At 44.9% G+C, this 21,756-nt stretch overlaps 1 protein-coding gene across 4 annotated transcripts in view; it reads left to right on the top strand.

Moving 5' to 3' along the window:
- FAR1 (fatty acyl-CoA reductase 1) overlaps positions 1-21,756 on the top strand; it is a 36,144-nt gene extending 14,388 nt beyond the window's left edge. For all 4 annotated transcript variants that reach the window (XM_061564456.1, XM_061564458.1, XM_061564455.1 and 1 more), the window contains 10 exons: positions 1,514-1,689; positions 6,727-6,906; positions 10,058-10,235; positions 11,406-11,450; positions 13,013-13,131; positions 15,058-15,125; positions 15,288-15,459; positions 16,641-16,770; positions 17,894-18,021; positions 18,658-21,756. In XM_061564456.1, the coding sequence (XP_061420440.1) occupies positions 1,514-1,689; positions 6,727-6,906; positions 10,058-10,235; positions 11,406-11,450; positions 13,013-13,131; positions 15,058-15,125; positions 15,288-15,459; positions 16,641-16,770; positions 17,894-18,021; positions 18,658-18,820 (1,359 nt within the window). In that variant the 3' untranslated portion in view covers positions 18,821-21,756. The remainder of the gene's footprint in view (positions 1-1,513; positions 1,690-6,726; positions 6,907-10,057; positions 10,236-11,405; positions 11,451-13,012; positions 13,132-15,057; positions 15,126-15,287; positions 15,460-16,640; positions 16,771-17,893; positions 18,022-18,657) is intronic.

Raw genomic sequence — 21,756 nt, 5'->3', positions numbered from 1 at the left:
GACCACTAGGAAAACATGCAAACTCCAAATATACAGGCGTCGGTGTCTGGATCGAACGCACGACCTCCTGCATACCAGGAGAGATGGTTAACATCTCGCCACCGTTGCGCCCAGGCCCTGAGTGGGATTCACACATTTCCTGGCAAGCATGGCGGTGCCATGGCTATTGGCTTGGGTGGTTGGGAGTTGACACTTTATGATTGAATGCACCTTCAGTATCGGGTTATGCACCGTCTGGAGCACTGGACGACACACACATGGAGAACTAGTTTCCGTAGATAGGAATTCAAATATCTTGCTGAAGGATTGTTCTGGATTCATGCATATTTCTCTAATGTATTGCCATTAACGTGAAAAAAGCGTATCGCCGCTAAGTTTAGCAGCCTCTATGGCATTTACATTTTATTCTAACAATGTCACTCGAATGTTTATGAAACGGGCTACTCCTGGAGGATTTGTTATCATTGACACACAATGCTTCCTGGTTACGGCCAAAGCATTAAAAGCACAACAGTGGAAATTGTGGTTCTTGGCCTTATCTGACCCGGGCAGGTGAGCCTTTGGTAATTGGATACAGCGGGTGGTTGTTCTCTCATAATTTGGTTAGTATTGTCCCCACGAATAGAGCTTGAACTAAGGAGACTGGTGGATAGGCCTGCGATATTCACAAGCGTTGATGTCGAAACTGGAAGGCAATAATGTTCAAATCGTCGAGTTTGTTGCTCATTAAATCCACATTACCAGTGTGTCTTATTAACATTCTGCAAGGATATAACTGCAATACAAGTGCAGTGTCTTCATAAGATAACTTAACCATATTTTTCATTTGCCACCTCAGAAACAATCGTCCCTTCTTGCTATAGGAAAGGCTTTTCTGCTGTGAAACATTTTTTTTTTGATAAATATTGCCTTTGGCACATCCATGCTTTAAAAAAAGAACCCTCTCCTAATCTTAACTGCATGACAATGGTTTACAAACCTTGTGAAGTGCCGTTCAAGAAACTAAATGTGTTGTATTTTCCTACAGCCGCGAGTGGGAGTCCATCCATGAATACTGTACGTTCTAACAGCGCAGTCGTTGCCACGACCCACACGTAATCCCGCCAGGTGGCTCAGCTGCAGAGCAAGTTGCTCACGGAAAGTCACGTGTTCAAATCCTGGTTGGGTGTTGACTCGGCCCATCGACCCTCTGGGTTCGATACAATTCGTACCCCTTTGTGGGTAAATCAACAATCATAAGGAGTGACTCGGTCCCGTCATAGGAACGTGGAATTTCCACCACTGGCTTGCGGCCAAGATGAACATTGCTTCAGTGGTCATTTACGCAGGAAATCACTTTATGCAATGCACATTTAATAAATGTGTGTGTGTGTATATATATGATTCAGTTGTGGCCAACTTTAAGACCTAGAATTTGTCTGCGAATCTGCCATACAATTGTCCCCCCGGCGTCCTCGAGAGCGACGACTTCCTGACCGTTTGCCCGTATCCACCGCCGCTTGTCTCCTTGCAGCTCTTCGACCGCCTGCGGCAGGAGCAGCCTGAATTCGAGGCTAAGATCATCCCGGTGGACAGCGAACTGACGCAGCCCAAGCTGGGAATCTCAACTGCAGATGAGGACCACCTCGTTGCCACCATCAACGTCATCTTCCACTGCGCTGCCACCATCCGCTTCAACGAGCCTCTCAAGTAAGAGTACAGCTCGGTGCGCACGCGCGTAACATGTGATACCTGGTACGTGATGCGTGCAAACCCCCATCATTACAGCAAATGACTGAGGGTACGCTTATAAAAAGATCAGGTATGCGTGTGGCAAAGCTCTGCATTCTTCTTCCTGGCATCGTTTCCCCACTCGTGCCGTCTGCCTTGCTGGTACTGTACTAGACCATCTCCACATCACTCCGCAGCCCTGCACCTGTTGAGATGTTTCCTTGATGATGTGGTGTTGTCCTTTGCATTGGAACGAATTTTATCATTCTGAGCACTGTCTAATTTATATTGCACCTTGAGATGGAACATGTTTTGAACTGCATTCCTGCCATTTTGAGTGGTTGGGTCTGTTTTATAAGCAGTGACTTTGGCAGACAATTTACACGTATGACTTCTTCTTTTAATAAGAGCATAAATAATTGATTAGGTGAAAGTGCAGAGTTAACGCATTTGACATTTTAACAGTCAGCAGCTGGGTGCATTAATTGGGACGAGGTTGGTGACTCCATGTGAATTCCCCTACACTTGTAGACTATGTGATGGAAAGATTTGTAAAAACGAACTGGTCATGTGGCTCTGTGGCAGTCTGTTCATAGTTGACTCATTTTTCTTGGAATAGGTTTATGTGGCGTAACTCTATAATTGTTCCCGATTGTATACGGGAACGTTTTGCGTGCTGGCAAATGCTCACATTTGCTATTAATGTTCAGCTTTGTTTTGCAATCTCTCATTCTTTATCGGGGAGGGGGCGAGGCACTGCTGCCAGGTGTCTTGTATGGTTGCCGTAGCCAAATGTAGTAATTTGAGCTTTGAGCTGAATCAATTTGGGGTAATTACAGTATAACCCCTGCGGATTGGCGGACGTCCCATGTGTATTTCATTATTCAGTACCAATTCAAAGCTCAAAGTGAAACTGCCCTCTGGCAGTATTTTGCTTTTGCAATAATAGTAAGTTGTTAAAGTGAAGCACTCTCTGTATTTTGTGCAAGAAATTATGATATAAACACATTTTAATGAATTGTGACATTGAACTGCTTTTCCAAAGCATATGAACATTTTTTAAAAAATTAACCCGTAAAAACAAAGTTTTTCACTATAAATCCTTTATATGCGTGGTGGCTAGAGTCCTCTCGTCCTCTGGCTTGAGATGGCTGCCACCTATGGGTCAGATGATTGTCTGCCAGCATTAAGCAATTGGTAATTAAATATTTTTAAAAAATTCCCTAAACAGTGTAAAATTTAGGATTTTTTTTTCGCACGAAAATTAATTGTCACGCACAACGAGTCTGTGTGGAAAATGTCAGCTCGATTGGATCACGGGAAGTGGGTTAAAAAACGACCGAAAGATTTGCACGGTCGTAAGCAAGCAAGCAAGCACGCAAGCAAGCAAGCGAACTTAATATAAAGGATTTAAAAAAAAAATACAGTCAGTCCCCGGATTGCGGAAGACCTGAGTTATGGAATTTGACGTTATGGAAATGTTCCCATGAATCATGTAAAAAAAATCAATATGCAGAAATGTTTGCGTTTAGTTATGTAAGCTAAAACAGTGCAGCACGGTCAAGTTGTGGATGAATACCACGAAGCGTAAGGTGGCTGACTGCCTTACACCTCGCTCCACCAAAACGCCGCTTTCACCAAGCCTGAGTTTCACTCGGATTCAGGCAAATGGTGTTTTTTGTAGCGTTACGTAATTCTTTTCCATTATGTAATTGTTTGTTTTTTATGCTTAGAACTTTTTTTCCCTCATGTTTCTATTGCTAGTTTTCTGAAATAGTTTTTTAGGCGTTATTACTGTATGTGCTTTATTTAACACCGTTACACTTTGATTGCTCATGGTCTCAGCCAACGGCGATTAGAGAAGTCTTGGCCTAGCCTAATGCACGCTAAATTTACTTTCAGAAGTGACTGCTTTCTCTTAACAATTAATATTAAATTGTTTCGTGGCATTCATAAACAATTGGATACAGTGTATGTTCCATTAGTTTATTTATGGGTAGTGTTAGGGTAGATATATTCGATGAAATGAAAAAATCGTAGGAAGTGCAGAGCGTATGTACAGCGATACGATCCAGGTAACGATAGAAGATGGGCAACAGCGCGATACAGTACTAAGAGAAAACAGTAGGGCAGGCACAACTATTTACGACTTTGGGATTTTATGTTTGAGTTGGGGGGGAAAATTGTTCAGTTTCCGACATGCGGAAAATTTGGGTTATGGTTTGTTCTCGGGAACCTAACCCTTCTGTAAACCAGGGACTGCCTGTAACCGCTTTACAGATGTTTATTTTCAGCATTCAAACGATTGCCATCAACATGATAACTTTTTACCTTGTTGCCACAAAAGTAATAAAAGAGCAGAAAAATGCATGTTAAACTTTTTTTGCATCATACGAAGCCAACTGCTCATCAGAGGTGTGAAATGAAGGTTGAACTCGTTTGAAAAATTTCCCATCCTATATAAACTCTACGCAGGCAGAGCTTTAAATATTTTCCAAATTTCAACAACTTTCTTTTTACATGGATATTCATTCCGTTTTAATTGAAACTTTGAGGAATTTAAAGTATATGCCTATCACTACAAAAGAATGCTGTGGAGATTGACCAAGAACATACAATGCGTCTGGGGTAAGCCTCAGCATCATAATGATAATTGGTGTGACATGTGAACAATTACTAGCTGCAGTTTGTGTGACTCGCCAATTTAATAATGCAATTAACTTCCCTGCTTACAACATATTGTGTGTCGTTTATAATTAACTTAAAAACTAAATTCCAAGTGTTTTTAGAATTCAGGCTTCCACATTGTGGCGTTCACTTTATCTGCGCAGTTTTTTGCCTTTGTTCCAGTGTGGATTGTTATCCAAGGCAGCATCTGCCAGCTGAGCTGTAATCCGCTGTCTTTGGAAGGCTTAGGGGACAAGTCTTGTGTGAACTTGCTTGCTGTGTTTAACCTTTCCTCACCTGCAGTTAATGAGCAGTCCACCGAAATAAATAACCAGGGTGGGGAGGGTAATCCCCCGCCAAGACTGGGCGCACACACCGTAATCGCGAACCTTGAACACTCTGGACGGGAACGGAGGTTGCCATACAGTCAATCTTTTATCAGTTTTCATTAAATTTTGGCTTACAAATAATCCGAAATTGCCAGATATTGAAATGGCCACCATTTGTCCTTGGCTGAACAGCACAGAACAATTTACAGCTTTTGGAATCATGGAATTTTATCTGGACTCGCAACCTTTTTTGCTTGCAAAGGATGTGTTCAATTTATTGAGCCGTCTTTTTTTGTCTTGCCGAATTATTGAAGTGTGGATTATGGTGAGCTTCAGCAGCATTATGAAATGTATTCGGATATGGCTGTAATTCAGGAGTTTCGCAATGGACTCATGGTAGAGGTTACAGTTATATGTCGCAGGAAGTGGGTTTTGAGCCAAATAAACACATTACAACACTACTCATATGAACCCACATGTAATGTGGGTGGTAACAACATCGTTTTGCAGGGCAACACGGTTAAGCACGAGCAAACGAGTTTCCACAATATCCACACACAAATCTCTGGCGTGCCAAGCTGGAAAAGCCTTTTGCCAGGAGATAGCAGCTCAGGCTTAACACGTTATGAACAGCGCACTGACATCTTGATTCGCTTCCCTTCCTGCTGCGTGTAATCCTTGTTCCAAAAATCTGAATTAAAGTGGACAGTTGTGTTATGCAATCCTGAGAGAAGCCTAGATTATTGCCTTTTTCATGAATGCACCGATTGTGCTCTGGTTGATATTTATTTTAATGTAAAATCTTTGCACACAGTGGGTCGGATTTTCGGGCACGGTTCAAACAAATAGCCAGACGACAAACACGACGACCGCTTACATTTGTGATGTGCCCATAATTGTAACAAATGCCTCGGACGGCGGATTTAATTAAAAAGAACGGGATCGACCAAGCAGGCGACAGAGAGGGAAGCGACGACGGCAGTCGCCGCTCTGTCGAATAAAGCCCCCTTTTTTTGGTCTTTGCATTCCAAAGCACAGTAATATTTTATTTCATAAGTAATAATCTACGGAGTTTTTTTTTATAGCTCACTGCATCCTTGTAAGAACATTGCATGCATTTTTGGGGTGGGGTAGGGGGGAGAAACACACCTCCACTTACAACTATCAATCCGCTACCTAGCAACCACAACTCAAAACTACACATAAGCCACTCGACGATAACCATGCTTCATTAACCTGAAAATCAAAAGCAGGTGCCTGCCTGTTTGTAGCCCAATGAATCTGTTTGAATTTCATGGTTAGCAATTCATTGTTGTTGTCATTAGGGACTGTGCTCTTGCCACTGCTCGTGCAGCAGTCATGTGTTTTAATTTTTTATAAGGCACTAAAACCAAATATCAAGTCACTTTATGGAATAACTGCAAATATTACAATGTATTGTGTGAATGAACATTAAAAAAGCTAGATGTTATTTTTAAAAGTAACCTTGAAAAAAATATGCAAAAATTAGTCCTAAAAGTCAATCTTGTGGGCCTCTTATTGTGCAGTGGCAATGTGTTGCAAAATAATGTGAGACCAACGCCGAGGTCATTATATTAGCGGAGACTATTTGAATACGTATCGGGCTTTAACGGGTTACGCGTATGAGGGGTTTTGTTAATCTTCTTTCTCCACTCATTCCTGTCGGGAGCCACCTCCAACATCTATTCCAGTCTTTCATATCCGGGCTCACCACTTGGAACCTTCACTTTGTAGGCCTGCCTCTTGCTGTTCCACCCTGGTACTTTAATGTTCTTCACTTTCATTCCGATCTAGTTTGCCACAGATATATGGAAGTGTTTCCCTTTCAAATCAATCATATTAAACTGAAAACATATATATATTTTTTATAATTGTAACTCTCTCCACAGACGATGCTGCATTGTCAGTAGGAGTCCTCGGACGGACTCGAGGACCAGCCAGGCATGTCAACGCACACCGAGTTAATGTTTCATATGTGTGTGTGTGTGCCACGTGGCAGGCACGCCCTGCAGCTGAACGTCGTCGCAACGCAGCAGCTGCTGGCGCTGGCTCAGCGCATGCAGCACCTGGAGGTGTTCCTGCACACGAGCACGGCCTACGCCAACTGCAACCGCCGAAGCATCGACGAGGTGGTGTACCCGCCGCCCGTCGACCCGTACAAGCTGCTCGACGCCGTGCAGTGAGTGGCGCCGTACGCTTCATACCGAGTGTCTGTGTGGAGCGCTGACGTCAGCTGGCGTCTGCCAACTCTGATCGTGAGCTCGTGAAGGGGTCCGTACCGCGACAGCCAAATGCCTGTGACCAAAATCGTCAGATCTTAGAAGGATTGGCAGGGTTGAGCCTGGATAGTGCTTGGATGGGCAACCAACTTGCATTGTAGCAGGTGCTGTAGGCTTCTGCGATGCTGCATTGTCAGCACAGAGCAGTGCAGCGCTGACCGGGTGGTAAACTATGGTCAGATAATGCCTCAAAAAGGGCTGCATGTGTACAAAAGGGCGCATCCTGCTTTTAGCCCAATTGCTCAATATTGTTTTGTCTTGATGAGGTCATGGTTCATTGGCTGTCTCCAGTATCGACCCTGCCTCCCTGGGTAATGTTCTGTGGATTAATTCAGGATGCCTTGATGTTTGGTAAGGGAAGATGTTGCATGCTGTTGCGAACCCATAGCTTTGGAGGAACCACCCATTGTTCCACCAAAGTGACAGGATTGTTCCTTTACAAATGCTTGGCAGGAATAAGTAACTAATCTAGACCTAGAGACAATCTAAGCCAAACTGCTGCTGCACAATATGTTGATTAAGATATGTATGAAGAGCTAAATTATCATATGCCTTGGCAGTTAATTTGATCCATTTACAGTAATCTCCACTGCTCAAGTAATTGGTGAATTGCTGTTAGTGTTGACCTATTTTTCATGTACGTATGCACGGGACAGGTTTTAAACATGTAAATTGCCTTTCTGCCATATCTCCAAATAGACACAATCCATTAATGGCCATCCATGCAAATGCATATATATCAAGCCCTAATGACATCCATCCATGTCATTTTTGAGGAAATTGGATAGAAAATGGCCTTCACATTCGTGTATCTCATACATTTGCTTCTGAAAGCATTAAAGGCTATAACAAGACAGTGGTGGCCAATTGAATTCAGAGTACAATGATTTGATATTGTATTACTCAGCAAGGCATCATCATCATCACGATCCATGGGCAGATAGCCCTTCGGTGTCCACTCCACATTTCTTCATTCTTCTTTGGTTGTCATGGTGCATTGGATTCCTTTCGTCTTTTTTTCTTCACGGCCAAAGTATCGCCAGAGGCACCCTTTCGCCCGACCCTCCTCCTTTTTATTCAGGCTTGAGACTGGCTCTGATATCCACTGGATTGTGGACCCCCCCCCCCCCGACAAGACCTATTTAAATTATAAAAGATATTCGCACCTCCGAAAAGCATGCTTGGCTACATACGGTGTGAAAGAAGTTCAAAATGCATGCATACATACATACATAACGACGATAATGAAAATGCTCAAGCAGTTCAGGATAAATGTTTACTGATGGTATGACAAGAGTTGCTGTACTTTTGATGACAGGAGACATTCTGACATGCAGATTATCTTGATTTCCACAAAAGGTCGCGACATATCCCTGTGTCCTCTGCTGATAATGTCACTTGGCGATGTTGTGGGATTTGACCGAAGCAGGCTTGCGTAATTTTCCCAATGTCACATTTCTTTTATCAGATCTTCATTCGTATGGCATTGTGAAAAGCAACAGTTTTTCTTTTTTCCTAATGATCGTCATAAATTAATGCAAAGGTTCCTTATCCAGTCCAATGATGTGGTTGACGCAGTATGGATTTCAGCGATATCGCCAGGATTGGCATGGATGGAGCATTCATCGGTGATGTGCTTGATGGTTTGGACTTCTCCACAGTCGCAGTTTGGCGATTCTTTGATCTTCCATTTATGGAACGTGTACGCGCATCTGCCGTGTTGTGTTCGAGCGCGGTTCAATGTGGTCCATGGTCGTCGTGGAAGAGAGAATACCGGTACTTCCACCGTCGGATCGTGAATGATGTTTTTGTTTGCCACGTCCATAGCCGCCCATGATTCAGACCTCCGAGTGGCGGTGTCTTTATTTTCGGCTGCTAGAGCGGAGACGCGTACCCCCCTTGGGCATGGGGGGTTCCTATAGATCTTCATGGAGCGGCAGAGTGAAGTTCTTCATTGTCTTGTTGTACTCCCGTGTCGTCGCATCATCACGTTGGATGTTGGCCGGAGCGATATTCGCCAGCACAGGAAGCCACGGGAGTGGAGTAGACTTGATGACACGAAGCGCGTTGTTAATTTCGGCGTCGACAAGGTTCGTGTGGGGGGCTTGCACCCCACACCGGGGCACAGTACTCCGCAGTGGAGTGAACAAGGGCCTGCGTCGATATCTTCAACGTGCTGCCATCGCTTCCCCAGGTTGTTCCTGCCAAGTTTCTGAATAATATTCCCTCGTGCTTTCGTTTTACCTTTAGCTTGTTTGAGGTGGTGATGGTAAGCATCCGATCCCGGGTAACTCCTAGATACCGAGGGTGTTCATCATGCCTTAGCTTCGCCCCGCAGAAGTTAACGTTATCAGATGGTCTTCAGTAACTCTTTGTCACTTTACTGGACGGTACTGTGTGTACTCATGAAAATCAATTCCTCTTTTTGTTACATTCTTGCGTACTTGTGCCCTTGCACAAGACAGTGACCGAAGACCGACCCATCTGCCGAGGCTAAAAGTATTGTTGATTGCCAGCAGGTGTTTGCTTTGAATTAGGCAGTGTTCAGGCGAGTTCACAAAAGCTGTTCAGGCAATTTTTCTTTCCATCCAAGTTTCTGCTCTCGGAGAGTAAGTTTGTGTGATACATTTAGAAATGTTAGAGTTATATTTTGTTCACAGCATTTACGACCGGACATCTATATTTAAATATTTGTGGTTTACAGCACAGACCGGCAATGAACGTTCCTTTGCACGGTTTTACGAGGTGTTATGGCTCAAGAGAGCAATATTAAAGATCTTTTTAAGCAAAGCAGCTCAAACTTGGAACATTTCACACACATCACCAGGATACGAATGATACCATGAAATAATGCTGAAAGAAATACCCCGTCAGTATAGTCCTGAATGTGAAATGTGCAATTAAGGGCAATGTTAAGCACACACTGCCCTTATTTGTACCGAAGGGCTGGAAGTAGATAGAAAAGGCATGCAACTTTAGGTGAACCACAAGACAAGTTAACACGGTATATGGTGGTCTAATCTTCTCACGGAACGTTTTCCGCTGGCCCAGGTGGATGGATGATGGCATGGTGCGCGACATCACCGCACGCCTCATCGGAGACCGGCCCAATACCTACACGTTCACCAAGGCCCTGGCCGAGTGCATGGTGCAGCAAGAGAGCAGCAAGATCAACGTGGCCATCGTCAGGCCCTCCATCGTCGGGGCCAGCTGGCAGGAGCCCTTCCCCGTAAGAAAATCAGAATATTTATTTACACTGGTGGAATCTGATGAGCTGCAAAGCTCTTTCACAGATGTCGTCCAAGTAGTTCACAGATGTCTAGTAGACCGCCGTCGCCACCAATTCCGTTTGGCCTCGGCCAACCTCTCCACATGGGCTCGGTGCACAGTCACGTGACCTCTACAAGTTTTAAATTGTGAGGACGGTTTGTGGCTTAAGTTTCTTTCTCGTTGGAGGCACGCAAAATGTACCCGATGTTCGTTGGCAGTTTTGGCCCCCGACGGACATTGCTGGCAAACATTATTGCTACGTACAGCTGACCTGTAATGCAATACCTCGTTATTTCAAAGTTACACGCATGATGGTGGTTGGAGGTCTTTTAATGATTTTTAAAAGTGCCATTGTGCAATGGGTTAAATGTGTCAACACGTTGGACAAGCGACTGGCATTTTCGTGGGAAATGGTGCCAGGTTTTACTGCACCCGCTGTGCAATGTCTGCACGACAGGGTTCCATGAAACACGCTGAATATTAGCATTGTCAGAGGCACACGACTTTTGTTTGCCAAATCATTTGTCTTTTCTAGCTTCTGCTACAGGGGGAAATTTCTAATTATATTTCTGGCATGATAAATGTCCCTATCACCTCTGCAACCACAAGCCCCCACCCTCACAATATTGATTTCAAAGTTAAGGCTGCTCTTCTAACACATGACTACGTTTTAACTTTTTAAAGTGTACAGTTGTATCTATATATGTTCGTTCAAAACAATATCCACAGTTAAAAATATATTGCCGTGACTATCAATGAGTGAATAATATAATCTCCAATGCGGTTACAATCCCTGTAATAATATTTGTGGTTATACGTATGCATGTGATAACGTGCGTATTGTGTGCGAGTTGTTCAATTCATAACACGTGGGTCTGTCTCATGACCTGTCAATGAGCCTGAGACAATTAACATGGCCTCGAGGTGCACTTAGCCTGGCACAAGTGCCATGGTGACCTCATCGCTGCCACTATATTCTAGTCCATGGGGCGAGGAGGTGGTTTTGCACGAGTGCACGGTCATTCAACACTTCGCCCATGTCCTCTGGCGATGAACTAATGTTTCCAAAACAAGTGCTACTTAAATTAACCCGCGTCCTGGATTCACCTTTGTCGTGTCTGCCCTGCAGGGTTGGATTGACAACTTCAATGGACCAAGTGGACTCTTCATTGCTGTAAGTATATTTATAGTTTTTTTAAATCTTAATTTCTACAACCTTATTTCATTCAATTTCACTCGCCTTTTGCCCATCCAAGGACGGGTGTATTGCAGTAAATCTGAAACTTGCAAGCGAAAAGCAGACCGCGACGTGATATTCATTGCATCCATTCGTGTGCAATTAGTAAGGCCGCGGTGACACGGACTTATTTCATGTAAAGGTTATAATCCCTTGTTCATCATGACGTCCTTTTTACTTTGATGTCCCAACAGCGTTACGGAGATCGCATGACGTGAGGGTTTTGCCTTTGTAGTGAGGGTTGTGAGTTGACGCTTAGGAGGGTGGAGGAGGCAACTCGCCCCCCCATGTGGAGTGACGTCACCCGCTAATTATTATTAATGGAGGGGGGGGGGGTGTCAATTTGGAGGACGTCACCTGTTCATAATTATGAATGAGGGGGCTGTTCGATGTGGAGTGACGTGCGGGACACACAGACATTCTTGGCTCATTGTATACAAAAAATGGGTGTTTGTGTCCTCCGACAGTGTGGCTATACAAAAATGTAACAGTCTTTATCGTGTATTGTCAACAAATTTGTCGCATCAAAAATGGTTCGTTGCATTTTGTAGATCGGCTGGCCTCTAGGTCTAACACACGTGCCACTTAAGAGACTAAACGAGGAGTGGGTTAATGCTCAAGAGCAATGATGCTGGATGGTTTTTGTTACGACAACTCACAAGTATGCCCCCAGGCCAGATTACAGTGGAAGATGCGCAGGTCTGCATGTCCCGCCATAACCTCCTGCATCGAGAAATAATTTAAACATGCACCCGTATAATTATCAGCGGTGATATTTCCACTTGCAATTCACACGCGCGTGCCTAAGTGACATCTTTGCATTCGGCTGCGTGATCACGTGCCCTCTTTAAATTATCTCGCCACCTCCTGTGTCTTTGGCGGAAATGGTGACGCGCATGTGGTCTGGGGAGGTTGCCGCAGCTCGCGGAGCCTGGTAAATGTTCCCTAAAGCCGTCGAGTGTTTTTGAATGTGTTATGCAGCCCGATAGTCCTGTGGTTACACCACGCATGTAGTGATCCAACACGCACGGGCTTTCTGGTTCCATTTTTGAGGTGCCTGGCCTTGCCCACAACACTTTAGTGTGCAACTTGTGCTGTGTAAAGGATGTTTTTTTTCTTTCCCAAAGCTGCTCAAAATCGCAACGTTTCACAAACGCCACCAGAACAAGTCACTGTGAAATTGCACCAAAATAAATACTTAACCAATGCCACTTTTAAAACGAACTGTGTGTTTTTATTACGAAGTTATGTGAAGGCATCTTTCTTTATGAGCGCAATAATAAACCAGGCACTTAAAGATCATAGTGACATTGTCAAGAGTAACATCTTGTTCCAACATTTTTACCGCAAATGTAACCATCATAAAATATACCACAACTCAATTCTCCTTGACGATGTGAACCAAGTGGACCCAAATTAAAGTGACGATATAATTCACGTTTACAGGCGGTGGAAGTAAAAGTTTACTTATTTATTTTGTACACTCCGGGGCTCGCCAGGCGGGCAAGGGCATCCTGCGCACGATGCGGGCCAGCAACGACGCAGTGGCCGACCTGGTGCCGGTGGACACGGTGGTGAACGTCATGCTGGTGGCCGCGTGGTACTCGGCCGTGCACAGGTGCGACGGAACACGACAGCGACGCTGTGCCTCGCCAGCGCACAGCCCAGAGCACGCGCTTCTCCCCCACCCCCCGTGAACTCTCGCCAAAGACAAATATCACCCTTATAGCCTTGAACAGACTTGTGGGGCAAGCGCTGTTAGTGAGGCAGCTATTAAGGCTGGCATAGTGCACGAGGGGTTGGTGTGGTGAGCACCACGCCCGGCCATCTTTGTCTCCCCGGTCCCGATGTGTACACATCGCGTTAGGTTCTTCTTCACGGCTGGCGAACTAGAGGATGCCCAGTTAATATTTTCACCGCTGATGTTAGTTACGTGGCCTGGAAATTGAACACTGTTCGCCATGTTCGTAGCGCAGTGCGCCAACAACTGCATTGCCGCTCCACCCTATGCCCGCAGCCACTCATTGCCCCACCCAGCACCAGTCGTTTAGCAATGTTGTCTCCTGAATCGCAAATAGAGTGAAATATTTGTGGTTCAGCAATTTGTGTTTGCCCCCACGGGTTCAAAATCCGTGAGTCCCAATTGAGATTTGGCTTTGGGGTAAAGTGGTAAAAGAACAAGGTCACGAGCGTATTATTTGTTTTTGTGAGCAAATAATTATATGTTGGTGTGCACAGGAGGAGAAAACACTGCGTGCCTGTGACAGATTTGATTGATGGCTCCAGTTACCAAGTTACAAATTTACTTTGTCGGGTCTAGAAATCTGTGTGTTCAAGAGACAAACTGGCTACCAGAGATGCTTCGTAATATTTGGTGGACAGATGACCATGATAATTATTGCTTAAATGGATAATTGATTGGTAAAAATGTTTGACTAGATATATGCCATTAATTGTACAAGTCTCAATGCGCATTTATTAATGTATTTTCATCCACGAGTAATATAAGTCATGGCTGGAGGCTGCAGGTAAGCGCATTTGCTGGTCCATTCGAATTAACTTTAAACGTGCATATTCGTTGGGTCTCTCGGTAAAGTCACGTAGATAGGTTCAAAGAAAATAACAAAAACTACGACGTTTCGATCGCAACACAAGCGGTCATCATCGTGACTTTACCGAAAGACCCAAAGAATATGAATTCCTGCAGTCACGAAAGCTTTAATTCAAGATTTAAACGTGCAGTCAATTTCAGCCAGTAAGCCTTTATTCAGTCATAGCAAAGATCTATGAAAGTTTCACCGTTGCATTTCAATTCCATTTTTTATAACCGTTCTGCCAGGGAATATTATTTGTGGAGGAGGGTACAAAGAACTTGTGTTTTCACGCTGAACATCACTGAATAATGGTTGCCAACGTGACAAGGCCACGGCCAGCACTACTGCGTGTGTAACTGGCACAGTTTGGCAACTACAGAGGCATAGATTCTGTTCACTCGTGGTTTTCATTGAGCAGCATGGCTTGTGCATACCACCCACCCAGCGCCATTTGATTTTTAAGATTCGCTGCATGTGGAAGGGCACACAGCTGCCTTGCTCATTAAGACCTGAATAGAGGGAATACGTCTTCTTGGTTCTTTCGGTAAAGTCACGTAGAAGGGAAGTAATAACGTGACTTTACCGAAAGAACCAAGAAGATGAATCCCTGAAGTCACGAAAGCTTTAAATCGAGAGGGACTACGGTTTCACAGCTGGGCCCTTTTGTTTTGGTGCCCCCTGGAGGTACAGTCAATGTATTGCTGCTACGTCAATGTAAAGTGAATTGGACACCTTCATGTCTCACGGAGCTGACCAAAAGCGTGTATAAGCCAATCGGTCGTCCCCAATCGCACATAAATTGGATAACTGATGTTACACATGCGTGACCTGAAAAGGTATTGAAGCCTGTGCCGACTTTGATTTTGCACAGAGTCGGGAGCTGTGCACGTGCATGCCCAAGATGTGACGTGTCGTTTGTCTAGCGATGCGCGTGTGTGTGTGTGTTTCAGGCCAAGGAACACCCTGATCTGTAACTGCACCACTGGAGAAATCAACCCCTTTCACTGGGGACAGATTGGTGAGCCCTCAGGCAATGGTTAAAATATTTTTTATCGTGTCAGTATATTTTTTTATGCCAATCCATACCAGGTGAGGCAGTTGACCTCTCGCCACCGCGGTGCCCAGTGCTCGCTTCACCTTGCCCACCTGCTCCTCCTCGCTCTCTCACCTTGCCCCCTAGAACACCACGTGATTTCCACGTTCAAGCGGAACCCGCTGGAGCAAGCGGTCCGACGGCCCAACGTGAACCTCACGTCCAACCACCTCATCAACCAGTACTGGATCGCCGTGAGCCACAAGGCGCCCGCCTTCCTCTACGACCTGTTTCTCAGAATGTGTGGCCAGCAGCCCAGGTTCAAGCACAGCACAGGGGCTTGGCTCACTTCACACGTTTGCATATTGTAATAATTGGTGTTTTAACCTTTTATCTGGCAACAAAATTGATACTTTTTTTTACAAGGAATCATGTTTGCACTGACCACAATACCTGCGGTCGGAATGCAAACAAAAAACAACACAACTCTGATAATGTATGCACTGTCCTTGAAATTGATTGGTCCACACCCGAGACAGCTTTCCTTAGAGCCTAGTCTCACATGGTGTTGGACCAGATGATGCCTTTTGGCCAGATAAAAGGGTAAAAAACCAATTATCATATTTTGCTACTGGCAAAGGAGGTTCCAATGACGTTTGCATATTATTGTGTTTTTAGTTTCCCTTTGTGTATCCAATGGGAAATAATTTGCAACTTTTTGTTGTTAATTCGTGTTCATGGTGATGATAAGTTTAAACGAGCCTCGGCGCTGAATTCTGCTTCTATAGTTAACGGGAGACTCGCTGAATACAAATTTGATTCGTGGTATTGTGATGCAGTAGAAGAGTTTCTCAAAGTGTTTGCTTGGCCTCGCCAAATTTTTCATTACGCCTTTCTACAAGGTGCTCTTTGCAAGGGCACTGCAGTTGGGTGCGAGTTAACAGCATTAAAAGAACAGACATTGGCTTAATTAATAACATTGATGCCATTATAACATACAGTAAAACATTGGATTGCGAGTAACTAGGTCTGCGAGTGTTTTGCAATACGGGCAAATTTTTAAAATAAATATTAATTTGATAAGCGAGCGAGGTCTTGCAATACGAGTAGTACCTGTATACACTTTGTCTGCCGAGCGTCACCTGATCACAACTGATATACGAGTGCTTTGATATACGAGTGCTTTGGATTACAAACACGTTTCCGGAACGAATTATGCTCTCAATCTAAGGTTTTACTGTACTTAGAAAAACTACACTGCATTATGGTGTTTGGCTCCGGTCCATAATGAGTGATGGGCATGCAAGAGAATCGGAGTTCCTGCAGAAAACCCGCGTATCATGAGGTGGCGACCCTCCACGCTGCCATCTCCTGGGTGCACCTCGCAGCCGCCTTTGCCAACGACACCACCAGGCTCGCACCTCTTTAGCTCGGGAAGCCCGAGGTCGTCGCTCAGGTTGCTGCGTCTGTGCGTGTGCAATGCGGTCACTGCGCTCGCAGGATGATGCGCATTGTGAACCGGCTGCACCGCTCCATGATGCTGCTCGAGTACTTCACGAGCCACTCGTGGGTGTGGGGCTCGGACAACCTCACCATGCTGCTGGGCCAGCTCAGCCCGGAGGACCGCAAGGTACGGCGCACCACGCCCACCCTCCCCCTGACCGCACCGCATTCTCACCAAAGACAAAGATCCCCCGTATAGTCTTCACAGACTTGTTGGAGCAAGTGCCATTAGCGAGTAGCATCTACGAAGCTGGGAGCGGTAATGTAGCGGTTACCGCGCTGCGCTACAAACCCACCAACCCAAATTCGATTCCCGCTCATGGCCAATGCCAGTCACGATTGTCTGAACCGGTCCTGGGCCTCCCCTAGGTCTACTCTGCTTCAAATGAGTACCTGGTACAGTGTGTAAAAACATTGCCACTGGGGAGACAAAGGTGGCCACCCACCACCCCCTCGTGTGCTGTACCACAGTCTCACCGCGCACACACATATACATCAGGCATTACATGCCTTGGCTGTTTAAACCATGGCCAAGTTTCTCAAATTCCCTTCCACTCTGGTCCACGCAGAAGTATAAAGGGAAACACCGCAGTCGATTTGAAGGTCGTGTGTGGTGGGATAGAGTCTGGTCAGTGTGGAAGAGTAGACCAAATACTCTCTAGAGGTGCTGTCTGCCTCGGGTAGAGTCCCTTCCACCAGCAATAGTGTGAGCAAGCAATTGCAGGGCCACACCTTTAAAAAAAAATGTACATGCTTTGTCCACCGAATTATGTTGGAGATTGGTATATCATTGTCATAGGCCGTGGGGCTACGTGGTGGGCAGCAGAGGGCAGTGCAACAGAATCCATTGCGTGTGATATACTGCTGTGCTCCACACCTTCATCTTGCACTAAACCAAACAACTCCACGACCCACACAGCACGGGGAGGCCTCATCCAGCAGTGGATTTGGCAACAGATTTGGTGTCGTGGACTGCCGTGCTCTCACTGTGGACTTAATGTGGAAAGTTTTGATCGTTAAATTATCCCACGGCGTGCCTGCAGCCTTCGTCACAAACAGTTGTTTTGTGTCGCGTTTGTTGTCCATCCCCCGCACCTCCGATTAGCGCGGTTGGCTACGTAAGGTGCGAAAGAAGTTCATCGTACAGTGACGTGCATAGTCACGTGAGAGTGCGGTGGAAAGACGCCGGCCCCATTTCGAACGCAACTGATACACGAGCGGGTGTTGTGTGTGTGTGTGCGCGCGCGCAGATGTTCAACTTCGACGTGCGTCAGCTGCACTGGCCCGAGTACATTGAGAACTACTGCATGGGGACCAAGAAGTACCTCCTCAACGAGGACATGTCGGGGCTACCCGCGGCCAGGCAGCACCTCAAAAAGTGAGTGCCTGTCGATGCTTTGCCATCAGATCCCCACCTCCCTCCCCCCCCCCCCCCCCCCCCTCTGCGTTTCCCTCGCGTCTCTCTGCCATCCACTGAACCAAGTTCCTCTGACCAGATGCAGAAGCTTCATACCCACGTGGGTTTTTTTTGCAGCAGTGTTTATTTCATTCCTCCGTGGTTATTATCACGTTCGGCTGTTTGTACTCTTAAAAGAGCTGCTTAGCTCTGTATGGGCATTAGCAGCAGAAATAAAGTCTTGAGCCTGAATTTGGTTCTGTGCAAAATTAGTGAATCTCAGTGAGGTTCCTCCATTTAAAATACATCAGAAGATTTAACAACTTGTCTTTGCAATGGCATTAGTACATTTACGACGATGTAAATTTTATCTAATTCTATCTTTCCACAAGCATTGTGCCTGCATCAAGATGCCTAAGGATTTGTTCTTATTTCACTATTCTATTTTCAATGCGATGGCAGAATTTTTCTTCCAATATTGCCATTGGTTGAACACTCGCACACCCTCTCCACTAAGCTGTAGTCACAAGTGAATAACAAAGCAAATGTATATCGGCGTGGATAACAGACAATTTTGTTTCAATCTGACGGGGGACGCGCTTGTGTGGTTGTCTTCAGGTTGCGCAACATCCGCTACACGTTCAACACAGCGTTGGTCGTCATCATCTGGCGCATATTCATCGCTCGATCTCAGATGGCGCGCAACATCTGGTATTTTGTCGTCAGCCTCTGCTACAAGTTCCTGTCGTACTTCCGGGCATCCAGCACCATCCGCCGCTAGTTTGCAGTGGGCACCGCCCACACACTGGCCCCTTTTTTGGCCTCCCTATGTATGCATCTGTGTTGAACTTCTTTCGCACCGTACGTAGCCAACCGTGCTAATCGGAGGTGCGGGGGAAGGACAACAAACATGCCCACATAGCGACACTCAAACCTACCCCTCTCCCACGTTGACCCCCCCAAGATAATACACTCTGGCCGGGCAGGCCCGAGTCTCATGTACGAACCTGCAGTAAAAAAGCCATCTGCCACAGAGGCTTCTGTCAACCTTGTGTTCCACCATCACAGCGAAACATAATCCAACAGAGTAATTTGTTTTCAAGTTGAAAAAAAGCAGCAGTACGCTCCATACCTCAATTCGTTTTTTCTTTTCTTTTGTGACGTCGCTACTAATTTCAAAGTAACAATTCGAACTGGCCTTTTTGCTGCACGTTTATGCAAAACTAAAGTGTGTATGGCTTAGCACTCCCGCAGAGGAGAGATGTCATCTTCTCACAGTGGATGTTGGATTCGGCCTCGAAAAAATCCCTTGCGATTGAGCAAACGCGACACCATAGCATCGGCTTCATCGACGGTTTCGGATGTTTGCTGTACTCGCTAGCAACTTTGGTTTAGGTGCATATGTGAAAAGGTCTGATGTGTGAATATCTACAGAGAATGACAGTTAACAACCACCATGCACAAATAGGTTGCTGGACAAAAGAAATGGAGCACAAAGCTCCTTCAATTATAGGCGAAATGCTTTACTGTGCTGTAACAGTAAGTGGATGTGCATTGGATTAGGAACAAATACTGCACTGGGTGTGGGCAATTAATTGGTCAGGGTGGATTAGCAATGTTCTGATATGCGACGGTTGTACCATTATTTTTTCAAACAACAAATGTGTTCCTGCATTTAAGTGGCTTTCATAACCTTAACAATCAATGTTCAACTTTTTTTTTTAAGTCTTTAGAATTTGCAGTTTTTTTCCATGTTGCATTATAAATGACTTTATATGCATTTTTGCTTCATTATTTTACGCTTTTTTACCGTTATTACTCGTATTGTGATGTGCCGAAAAGTTAAGGTTTGATTTACCGTGTAATTGTGGAAACCCGTAAATTTTGGCCCCGTCACGGTTTTGTTTTCTCTGTGGCTGCCAAAACCATCGTCTCTATTGGGACGACCGATTTGTATTGGAAGGTCTTCAACAGCACGTTCGACTGAATTTAACACGCGTACGTTTTGCAGCTGGGGCGCCACGGTGACGAGATGTTAACCACCTTGCCTGGTATGCAGGAGGTCGTGGGTTCGACCCCGACCCTGGCACCAGTATTTGGAGTTTGCGTATTCTCCCCGTGGTCGCGTAGATTTTTCTGTGTCCTCTGGTTTTTCTCCACGTTTAGAAACATGCGTTTAAAGTATTTGGCTGCTATCAATTTCCACACTTGGTTGAGCTATCATTTGTGGCCAGGTCACTTCTGAAGAGCCGTATAGCTCAATGGGCCTTATCTGGTCAAATAAAAATAGTAATAGCTGTTTCAGAAGACATGCTGAACACACAGCCCAACCTAGAACACGGCACTTGGATCGCACAGACTGCTTTGTTGGGGTGAAAAGGTGTTCTGTAACCAATCCCCCTGCGTGTGCTCTCTCGTGCACCGTTAATGGAAAGATAAGTGGGTCCACGTGAAATGCAAGGCCTGCCCTTGACTGGTTAGGCAAGCAATGGGCCCTGTGTCCTGAGTTTCATTTCACCATATCCCACTCAGGAGGTGTCTACGCATATGGAAGATCAGGGCTACCTTGTAATATGATTGTGCGCCGTAAAAAAAATTCCCTTCAAGTCATCAAGTTAAACATTCGTCACTTGCGATGCTGCGTTATTTCGATTCATGTAACCGAAGGTGAAAGAAGTCTGTAAAGTTGACAAACACTTAATTTTTCTTGCCGCACAGTTTAGTCAGTGTGTGTGTGGGGGGGGGTGTAAGGGATGGGGAATGTATACGTATGTAAGATTGTCCTATACTTGGTCTATTTACAAGTTTGTTCAATTTACATTTCTGATCTTTTATTAATGCATACTTATATTCACTTAGATGCGAGGTCGGCCTCAGTCCCTTTTGCTATAACTCCCTTGTAAGCATCGTTAATGGAAAAATGAGTGAGAAAAGTAAATGGTTACACTTTGCAAACACGCTATGGATCGACAAAAGCCAGGACTGTATTCCACTATGGGTGACAATAGAAACAGAAGCTAAAATTGCATTTGCCAATATTTGGTAAATGCGTCATTTTTAACTTTATGCAACAAAGCGTATGTTATTGTACCTACTTGTAAAGTCAATTGTGCACTTTATTCAAAAACTAAAAAAAGTAGGAGTAGAATGCTTCGACGTTTCTATTGCCTTTGTAATCAGTTACAGTCATAATTTAACTTTCATTCTTACTACATTTGAATAGTCTAACTTTGATTTAACAAAAATGTTGGTCCCCAAGTAAAAAAAAAGTTTTGGTTTTAAAGCTTTATTTTTCTAAATAATGCACTCTAAATGCCTAAAAAAAGTACTTGCCTAACAGTTGATATACGTGATGGGAACCCTATTCATTGGAATTGTTTTAGTTGTTTCATCTGACAGCTTTAGGAAAGCCTAATGGTTTGGTGTTCCTTATGAAGATGTCAACGTCTTGAATCACCTTTTACACACGCATTGATGCAGAATGGTTAATCCGAGGTGCCCGTGTGTATTGAAACGTGTGTTTCACCGTAGCACTTCCTGATTAACCCCTGATGGAGACCACTGCTTTTTGGGCCACGTTGTTGCATAAACAAGAGAGCATTACAACTTGGATCCACACGCAAGGTTTTGTACTGCAAATATGTAGGAGTAAAGATTTCCATATTGTAACTACTTTCACGCCCCTTTTCATTCCAAATAAAGAACCATTTATGCAAA

The sequence above is a fragment of the Lethenteron reissneri genome, chromosome 33 (genome assembly GCF_015708825.2).
Source record: "Lethenteron reissneri isolate LAM-NWPU_2019-01 chromosome 33, ASM1570882v1, whole genome shotgun sequence".
NCBI lineage: Eukaryota > Metazoa > Chordata > Hyperoartia > Petromyzontiformes > Petromyzontidae > Lethenteron > Lethenteron reissneri.
The sequence above is the reverse complement of the archived record's forward strand: the minus strand, read 5'-3'. Positions and strand labels throughout refer to the sequence as shown.